Genomic DNA, 10,445 nt, shown 5'->3' with positions numbered 1-10,445 from the left:
ATTTCATTATATGAATCTTCAAATGAATTAAAATATATGTACAATGATTCATGTCCGTCTGGGGTATTGGCTGCTTGTTATTGTGGCAAAGTAGCATGCAGTTGATACTTTAGGGTCTATATGGGGCGCCCCTACGGACCAGAGCCACACATCATTTTGTCAATGATAGAGGAAAACTCTGTTCATAGAGAAATGATGACACTTTTATACTACGACTGTCCCTCCGTTATGCTGTCCCCCAACCCCTTGTTGCTGTCCTGTACCATTTCTCTGAGTATTCATTTTCTGCTGTGGGGGAATTCCCTGTGGTGGGGGAAAAGAATACTGCCACCAAGTATTTCCACTTGGATCGTAAGAGGCGAGAAGAAAGGGACGAGGATTGGGACTAGACATCCTTCTCCTTGTAGCCCCACAGGGGACATTCCTAAAAGAAAAAGTAAAGGCATAAGAGAGTCTGGGAGTTTTCCGACCAGCACCCTAAGGTTTGGGTCTTTTAATGTGCGTGGATGTGGTACAGACGAGAGTAAAAGGGAAGAGATAGGTAGTATGTTTGTGAGAAGAAAGATGGATGTGTTGGCTTTGAGTGAAACTAAGTTGAAAGGGAAGGGTGAGTGTAAGTTTGGGAGTGTAAGTGGGAGGTTATCAGGAGTGAAGAGAGGACGAGGGAGGGAAGGGGTGGCTATTCTAGTAAGTGAAGAGATAAGTAAATGGGTAGTGGAGTGGAAGGAGGTTTCCTCAATGATAATGTGGATGAAGGTGAAACTGGGAAAGAAGATGTGGGTCTTTGTAAGTGCATATGGGCCTAGCAGTGAGAAGAGTGTAGAAGAAAGGGAGGCCTTTTGGATAGATTTAAATGAGTACATAGAGGATTTAGGGAGAAATGTCAATGTAATAGTACTGGGAGACCTTAATGCTAGGGTAGGAAATGGTCCAATTGATGGAGTGGTTGGGAAATGTGGAGTTCCAGGAAAGAATCATAGTGGAGAGTTGATGGTGGAAATGTGCCTAGAGAGTTGATGATAGCAAATACAGTGTTTCGGAAGAAAGTCAAGCATGAATACACATGAGAGAGGGTGGTGGGGGGAAGGATGGTAGATAGAGCGTTAATGGATTATGTAGTGGTAAATAGGATTATGATAGGAAGAGTTAAGGATTTACATGTGCTAAGGGGAGAGGGTGGGGGAATATCAGATCATTTTTTGGTGGAAGGTAAGTTGAGAGTGGAGGATAGATGGAGAAAGAGGAAAGGGACAAAAGGTAGGGAGGTTCTTAGAGTGAACTCTTTGAATGAAAAGGAAAAGGAGAAGGAGTACAAAAAGAAGCTAAAGGAGGAGTGGGAGGGAGTGAAGGATAGAGTAGAGCTAGGTGTGGAGGAGGAATGGGGATGGTTCAAGGAGGGAGTCATAAAGTGTGCAAGGATGGTGTGTGGAACAAGAAGGACAGGAGGAAATAGAAGGAAGGGTAGTGAATGGTGGGATAAGGAAACAAAGAAGGTTGTAGAAGAGAAGAAGCGAGCTTTCACAGGTTGGTTACAAAATAGGACGAGGGAGTCATATGAGAGGTACAAAGAAAAGAAAAGAGAAGTAAAGCAAAAGGTAAAGGAGGCAAAGAGGAGAGCAGATGTGAAATGGGGTAAGAGTATGACAGAAAATTTTGAAAGTAATAAAAAGATGTTTTGGAAAGAAATTAAGAGAGGAAGAGGAGGCGAATCAAGTAGAGAAGAAAAGGTAAAAGGTGCAGATGGAGAGATGATAGTGGAAGAGAGGGCAGTAAGGGAAAGATGGGCAGAGTATTTTAAGGAGTTGCTAAATGTGAAGGAGGATAGGGAGGGAAAGATAGCTGCAGTGGGAGGTGCTAGGAAAATGAGAGTGATGAGTGAGGAAAATGGAGGAGAAATAAGGATGGATGAAGTGAAGGCAGTTGTTAAGATGATGAAAGCAGGTAACAGAGGGAGTAATTGGTGAGGAACAGTGTGGATTTAGGACGGGTAGAGGTTGTGTAGATCAGATCTTTGTGGTGAGACAGATATGTGAGAAAGCTATAGGAAAGGGGATGGATGTTTTTTGGGCTTTTATGGATCTGGAAAAGGCTTACAATAGGGAAGACAGAAAGGCACTGTGGGAAGTTATGCAGATATACGGGATAGGAGGAAAGCTTCTGGGAGCTGTCAAGAGTTTTTATGAGAGTAGTAGAGCTTGTGTCAGGATTAGAAATGGAGAGAGTGACTGGTTCGAGGTAAAGGTGGGACTTCGTCAGGGATGCGTTATGTCACCCTGGCTGTTCAACTTATACATGGATGGGGTGGTGCAAGAGGTAAATGCGAGGGTGGTGGGTCAGGGATTGGAGATGGTTAAAGAAAATGGAGAAAAGTGGGAGGTGAGCCAGCTATTGTTTGCAGACGACACTGCGCTTGTGGCAGGATCGGAGGAGGGATTGAGGAAGTTGGTGACAGAGTTTGGGAGAGTATGTGATAGAAGAAAGCTAAAGATAAATGTGGGTAAAAGTAAGGTAGCCCCCTTGTAAGGGGGAAAAAGCCTTGGTATATGTATGTATGTAAAAGTAAGGTGATGAGATGTACAAGGGGTGAAAGTGGCAGTAGTCTGGAAGTGAGCATTAAGGAAGAGCGATTGGAGGAAGTGGATAGTTTTAGATACTTGGGTGCAAATGTGGCAGGGAAAGGTGGAGTGAAGGTGGACCGTGTAAAATGAGAGAAGCAAGTAAATGCCTTGGTGGATTAAAGAGTGTAATGAGGAATAGACATTTGGGAATGGATGCTAAGAGGAGACTGTATGAAGGAGTGATTGTGCCAACAGCACTGTATGGGGCAGAAACATGGAACATAAGTGAGGAAGAGAGAAGGAGTTTGAATGTGTTTGAGATGAGGTGTCTGAGAAGTATGATGGGGTTTACTAGGCTAGATAGCGTGAGAAATGAGGAGGTGAGGAGGAGAACAGGGGTGGAAAGGGAGTTGGGAGATAGGGTTGATGAAAGAATATTGGGATGGTTTGGACACATGGAAAGAATGAGTGAAGAAAGACTAGTAAAAGAGGTATGGAAGGAGGATGTGGAGGGAGTGAACATGAGGGGACGTCCTAGGATGAGGTGGATGGATGGGGTGAAGGGGGCTATGGGGAAGAGGGGAATGTCTGTTGAGGAAGGACAGGAGAGGACAGAAGACAGGAGTGAATGGAGAATGGTTGTATATGGATGATGTTGTGATGCATGAGGTGGAATGGGCTGGGGGATGGGGGGTGAGGTAGTATGTGTGAGCAAAATTTGACGCAGCTCGAAGGGATTTCTCCCTGTCTTCTCCTTTTATGCAATGGGGGGACGGAGAGGGGGGGTCGCCGATTTAATGAAGCGGCCTTGCTGTGGATGTGCTGTGTCTTGCGACACTGCTTCTGACACCAGGGCAGTGGACAAGGTGCAGGGATGACCCGTCATCCAGGAAGTGCTAAGATAAGAGGGAGGGTGGAGGGGTGTGGAGTCTATTCAGGGATAGAATGGGTGGGAATATTTTTATGCCTTTTCCTTTTTGGCTACCTCCCTTGAAAGGAGGAAAAAGCCTTGGTATATGTATGTATGTACAATGATTCATAATTACAAACCTCACAGGAATAAAATTTTCACAACTCTGATTGAAGTCAAAGAAAGACTGTCAAACTGAACTTCTACAAATTATCTCCTGAACTTGTATTCAAATATATAAGCCACTATTCTATTGTTCCTATTTTCTTTCTTTTTATTTCACTATGAAATTACTATACAATGCTTGTATTAAAATGAAAGTATAAGAAAAATGTAATTATGCCTTCCATATAAACTTCATTACACAAGAAGAACGAATACAAAATCTTTGTGCTTTTGCATGCACAAGATTAATTCATACACCAACACTTCAAACTTATTATATCAAATGCCAATATATATATATATATATTTTAAATCACCATGTAACAGTAAATGAAACATACCTGACACCTGCCACATATGGAAAATTCCCTAAGTTCTTTCTCCATACTAGTGCAAGGGGGATAGCGGCATTCATAGTAGCAATCCTCTTCATCCTCTACTACCTCACCATTGGCATTGAAGTATTTGGTAACAACAAAATCACCATATTGCTGAAACAAAAACATTTTTATACATGAAAATTAGAACAATAAAAACTATACAGTGAGTCCTCCTTATACGGTAATTCTTTATCCAGTAAATTCACAGTAATTACTACCCTCAATTCTATTCAACGTAAGAAAAATTCACAGATACGGTATCCGCTCATGTTTTGAAGAGGAAAGAGCAGGGAGAAGGTCTGCCATATCCTATTATTACATGTTATAATGGGTTCGGTATACGGTAATTTCAATTTGCATTAAGGTTTTCAGGAACACATATGTACCGTATAATGAGGACTTACTGTACATGATAACTACAAATTTGGGGCCAATGACAAGCAACTGATGGACATGAAAAAGAAATCCTCCAGCCACCTACCTACAAAATTCATCTACACCCTCACTTCAGTCAGTCTATAGCTGCAGGCCCTCAGACAAGGCCCTTGATCTCTTTCTATCAACTTGACCATATTTTTTCCACATTTTCACAAGGAGACCTGACAAATGGAGACTGCTCCCCATTCTATTATCATACACCAGTGACATAAGACTTCCCCACATTAATACAATACAGACAACTTCATAGTTCTTTCTCCAGAGAGACCTATAATAGGGCCTAACAACCATTGCTACCCACTAGGGGAAGGGTTCCTGTCATTGAAACTTACAGCAACTGCACACTTTATGGTTTATCTGAGACTGCAATTTTTATATACATATACTGAGTTTATCATTTATTTTATATATCTAATACTTAAGGGACTTGGTGAGACCTGTATTGACCAGTCATGCAACATTCTTTGCAGACTAATCTTAATTCTAATGGGAATGCTGATTACTTTTAATTTTTACTATCCTTCCTTAATCATTCTTTCACAGATATTCCAACTTCCTTCTCTACCCTCCCCCATCTAAAAGCTAGTGACACTGAAACAAACCCAAACCTTTACACATACCCTAATTGCACAAGAGGAATAAAGGCTTCATTCACCATGTTTCCCCTTCCAGTGTTTGAGAGCAGAGTGATAGTGGAGTGGCTTTCTTTGAATCCATACTGACTTAGTATGTTAAGTGTATTCTGATTCTTTCTAAGATAAGCCTTTCATCAGTTTGGATAGATAGAGAGGAGAGAGATACAGTAGGTCTCTAGGATGCTGAGTTCTTCGGTGGTTTGTTTGTTTTCAGGATGAGGATCACGTACACGCTTTTCCAGCTGAATGGGATGCTACTGTGCAATCAGGACTAGTTGATGATATCTGTCAGGTCTTTTACTGCTAAAGGACCCAGATATTTCAGGTGATTTGATATCTTGTGAGACCAATTATGGGTACTTGCTTGTGATCCTGCAAGACTGACAACAAAACTTCCCATTTTCTAAAGCTATCAACCCCTTCATCTCCAACAAGAAGTTAATTTCTCTTTTCTATCAATTTTTTACTGTTTTCTGCATGTAAAACTATAATTATTCTGTATAAAAAAATGTGGGGGCAGATTGGATCAACTGGATCTACATTTTCAGTTTACATTCATTTCACATTGTACTTTTTGTACATGCATACATACATATACCAAGGGCTTTCCCCCCATCCTCTACAAGGGAGGTAGCCAAAGTCAAAGGCATAAATCCACTCCCACCCATTTCATCTCCACATACTCCACTCCCATTCACCACCCCTCCCTCCCTCTTTTCTTGGCCCCTCCTGGATGATGGGTCATCCCTGCATCTCGCAAACTGCCCTGGGTCAGAAGCAATGCAGCAAGACACAGTACATCCACAGCAAGGCCGCTTCATCTAATCGGCGACCCCCCCTCTCCGTCCCCTCATGCAAAAAAAAAAAGAAGGGGAGAAATCCCTTCAGGCTGTATCAAAATATCACACGCATACTCCCTCACCCCTATCCCCCACCCACACCCTTCCATGCATCACAGCATCATCCATATACAGCTATTATCTACTCACTCCTATCTAATCTTCTCCCTTGCTTCCTAGTCTCCCACAACCCTATGTTCATTGGACACATTTTCACATGACACTGTGTTTAGAGTGAACCACTCAATCAGAGAAAGTCAAAACACAACAACATAAACTGTGTTACCTCTTCAACAGGGTCTGACGGAAGCTGTTGGATGGCAACCCAGTAGAGTGATTGATCACGTGGTGTTGTGGCAACAGGAGTTAAGGCGATTGGTCTAGGTGCTCCAGCAGGTATAAGAGCCAAGTTTTCTAGTCTGTTATCAACTGTGACATTGTTGATATGGATGACTTTCCAGCCAGGTGCAATGCCTCCACGATGACTTTCCCTGTAAAAATAGACGGATTACTTTCAGAGAAATTTTAACATCCCCAAAAAAGTGTAGAAATTAATTAAAAGGTATATAATTCCTTGAATGAAGTCTTTCTATCTATCTATATACCAAGGGCCTCTTCGCCCTTATAAGGAAGGTAGACAATCAAAGCACACACCCACTCCCATCCATCACCTTTGTTACCCTCTCATCTTGGTTCCTTGTAGATGAAGGGTCATCCCTATCTCCCATTTACCACCTACATCAGAAGCAATGCAGTAAGACATAGCATATCCACAGCAGGGACACTTTGCTTACACAACAACCCTCCCTCCTCATCCCCCTCATGCAGAAGACAGGGAGAAATTCCTTCAGACTACATCAAATTGTCATCCATACACCCTGCATTCTCCCTTCCCTGCTTAACAGACATTCCTCTCCTGCTCAGTCCCTTTCACCCCATCCATCCATTTCATCCTTGGTCGTCCCCTCAAGTTCACTCCATCCACCTCTGCTTTCCACTCTTTTACCTAATCTATCCTAATAATTTTTCATTAGCCATATCTCCCAGCTCAACCCCACCCTCTTCCTCACCTTCTCATTTCTAACTCTATCCAACCTTGTAACCCCTATCATACTTCCCAAACACTTCATCAAATTTTAAACTTCTCCTTTCCGCCCCTCTTAAATTCCAGAAGCAATTTCCTTTAAATGAATGAAATCACCTGATGGAAACCAAAAAAAATGGTGCAGACATAAATCACAATCAATGGATTACCAAAATAGATTTAACAGTTAGTTTATGGGAGTTTTACCCAAACTAAATAAATCTGCCCTACAGTAACCAACTATGTCTAGTAACCTTATGATCCCTAACCCAAGACAGTGGTCTTTTCATACTCTTCATTGTAGTCTCTTGCCACTCTTGACTAAATACAGGTTATTATCACATACCTTTAATGGACTAATTGTCAAAAACTAATAGAATATAAAAAATCAACTTATAAGTATCATATTAGCACTAATCTTTCCTAATAATACCAATAAATATACATGACCAAATTGGAAATCATCATATCCAGGTCAAAATGGTACAGCTGCAACTGCGATGTCAATGGTCAGGAAACAGCTGATCCAGTTGTGAATTATCACAAGCATATAATAGTGTGTGTATGATATGTGAAGAAATATGAGATCGTTTTGGTAAAGGGTTTAGTCAATTAAAGAGACTGTTTTGGTAGAGGGTTAAGTCAATTAAAAGATTGATAAGTCAAGTATGGGATTAGATGATATGCACCAGAGGTAAAGGGTCATTTGATGACAGCAATCTAATTAAAGGATCAAGAGAAGATCTGTCCACAAATGGAGGGATCATAGGAATCTGACCTCTAGGCAAGTCTGATCAGGTCACACTGAATTATGCTGTTTTGAGGGGTAATTTCATTACAGTTTTACATATTGCATACTAATCCAGGATTAGAAATGGAGAGAGTGAGTGGTTCAAGGAAAAGGTGGGACTTCGTCAAGGATGCGTTATGTCGCCCTGGCTGTTCAACTTATACATGGATGGGGTAGTGCGAGAGGTAAATGCAAGGGTAGTGGGTCAGGGATTGGAGATGGTTAAAGAAAATGGAGAAAAGTGGGAGGTGAGACAACTGTTGTTTGCGGACAACACTGCACTTGTGGCAGGATCGGAGGAGGGATTGAGGAAGTTGCTGAGAGAGTTTGGAAGAGTGTGTGATAGAAGAAAGCTAAAGATAAATGTGGGTAAAAGTAAGGTGATGAGATGTACAAGGGGTGAAAGTGGCAGTAGTCTGGAAGTGAGCATTAAGGAAGAGCGACTGGAGGAAGTGGATAGTTTTAGATACTTGGGTGCAAATGTGGCAGGAAAAGGTGGAGTGAAGGTGGAGGTAGAATGTAAATTGAGAGAAGCGAGTAAATGCCTTGGTGGATTTAAATGTGTAATGAGGAATAGACATTTGGGAATGAATGCTAAGAGAAGACTATATGAAGGAGTGATTGTGCCAACAGCACTGTATGGGGCAGAAACATGGAACATAAGCGAGCAAGAGAAGGAGTTTGAATGTGTTTGAGATGAGGTGTCTGAGAAGTATGATGGGGGTTACTAGGCTGGGTAGAGTGAGAAATGAGGAGGTGAGGAGGAGAACAGGGGTGGAAAGGGAGTTGGGAGATAGGGTTGATGAAAGAGTATTAGGATAGTTTGGACATATGGAAAGAATGAGTGAAGAAAGACTAGTAAAAGAGGTATGGAAGGCAGATGTGGAGGGAGTGAACATGAGGGGACGTCCTAGGATGAGGTGGATGGATGGGGTGAAGGGGGCTTTGGGGAAGAGGAGAATGTCTGTTGAGGAAGGACAGGAGAGGACAGAAGACAGGAGTGAATGGAGAATGGTTGTATATGGATGATGTTGTGGTGCATGAGGTGGAATGGGCAGGGGGATGGGGGGTGAGGTAGTATGTCTGAGCAAATTTTTGACGCAGCCCAAAGGGATTTCTCCCCGTCTTCTCCTTTATGCACGGGGGGACGGAAAGGGGGGGTTGCCAATTTAATGAAGCGGCCTTGCTGTGGATGTGCTGTGTCTTGAGACACTGCTTCTGACCCAGGGCAGTGGACAAGGTGCAGGGATGACCCGTCATCCGGGAGGTGCTAAGATGAGAGGAAGGGTGGAGGGGTGTGGAGTGTATTCAGAGATGGAATGGGTGGGAGTGATTTTATGCCTTTTCCTTTGTGGCTAACTCCCTTGTAAGGGGGAAAACGCCTTGGTATATGTATGTATGTACTCCATTTCCCTCCATATTTTCAGGAAAGGAATATCTGACAAATGGCAACAGCTCCCCTCTTCCTACTTCTTTCAGCCAGACACATAGGAAAAATTCCACACTAGTACAATAACGAAAACAGTCCAAAGTTTTTACCCGAGATGTACTGTATGAGGGACCCAATGACCAATGGCCACTGTGGGGCAGCACATTTCCTTTCAATGAAACTAAAGGTGACAGTTGGTATTTCACCAAGGCTGAATGTTCATGCACCTGTGCAACACTTGTCTTCCTTTAGTGATTTCTTTACTGGGCTGATTTTTGAGGCAGTTTGCAAGAGTAGTGAATTTGCTGGTTTGTTAAGGAGTCCTTGTGTGTGTGTGTGTGTGTACATTATTTACTTAAAACATACTTTGTATAGATGTAGTGTGGAATCCTGGGGGGTAGCTTACTATAGATGTTTGAGTAGAATACCAATGGGGTGATTTTATGTTGTATATTTCTCTAATTGCACTTACCTAATTGTAACATACATGTACAGGAAAAAAGCTATGATCATAGAGTCATGTCTTATCATATCTACCAATGAAGCTTAGCCTTAAATTCATTCATGCCATTACACTGAATTATGTTTTCTTTTAGGCTATTCCACGAGTTCATGTTGTATAGAAAACTATGATTCTTGGTATCTTTCAAGCACTTCCTCCAGTTTCTTTCCAGACTGAACTTGTACTCACTGTCACCCTCTCCCTTTGTACATCATATCACCTTACTTTTGCCCACATTAACTTCAATCTTTCTCCTCCCAAACTCTGTCACTACTTGCCTCGGATCCTTCACGGGCCACATGTACTTGCTCATCTCCCATTTCCTTCCATTCTCACTTACCATCCCCAAAAGGTCATCATATTAAAACAACAGGGCAAGACTCGCAGTATTGGTTATAAACTGGACAAATTTAGATTTAAAAAGGAAATTGGCAAGAATTGGTTTACAGATAGGGTGGTCGACAAATGGAATAAACTTAGTAACCATGTAGTAAGCGCTGAAACTATCAGTTGTTTTAAGAAACGATTAGACAACTTTATGGATGGGGATGACAGTTGGTGATGTATACGGAGCTGCCTAGTGTAGGCCTTATGGTCTCTTGCACTCTCCTTCATTCTTATGTTCTTCTGTTCAAAACCCCGCCCATCACCCTTACAGTTACCTCGCATACCACCCCATCAATGTATACGTTCAAATACCATTGTGAACATTACA

General features: G+C 42.1%; 1 protein-coding gene across 2 annotated transcripts in view; it reads right to left on the bottom strand.

The window, feature by feature from the left end:
* The window catches only part of LOC143021831 (zinc finger MYND domain-containing protein 19-like), a 188,873-nt gene that overhangs the window by 9,697 nt on the left and 168,731 nt on the right, over nucleotides 1-10,445 (bottom strand). The window contains exons 3-5 of one of the 2 annotated variants that reach the window (XR_012966011.1): nucleotides 6,212-6,416; nucleotides 3,975-4,124; nucleotides 43-424 (exon numbers count right to left, since the gene is read on the bottom strand). Coding sequence is in view for 1 of the 2 variants with exons in the window: in XM_076179598.1 (XP_076035713.1) it covers nucleotides 3,975-4,124; nucleotides 6,212-6,416 (355 nt within the window). In the remaining variant the exon portion in view is untranslated. The remainder of the gene's footprint in view (nucleotides 1-42; nucleotides 425-3,974; nucleotides 4,125-6,211; nucleotides 6,417-10,445) is intronic. The other variant, XM_076179598.1, reaches the window with a different exon arrangement.

This window comes from Oratosquilla oratoria, chromosome 43 (genome assembly GCF_046742065.1).
Source record: "Oratosquilla oratoria isolate Oo_2021 chromosome 43, ASM4674206v1, whole genome shotgun sequence".
NCBI classification, from domain to species: Eukaryota; Metazoa; Arthropoda; class Malacostraca; order Stomatopoda; family Squillidae; genus Oratosquilla; species Oratosquilla oratoria.
Note: the sequence above shows the minus strand (reverse complement) of the source record. Positions and strands in the feature narration are given on the sequence as shown.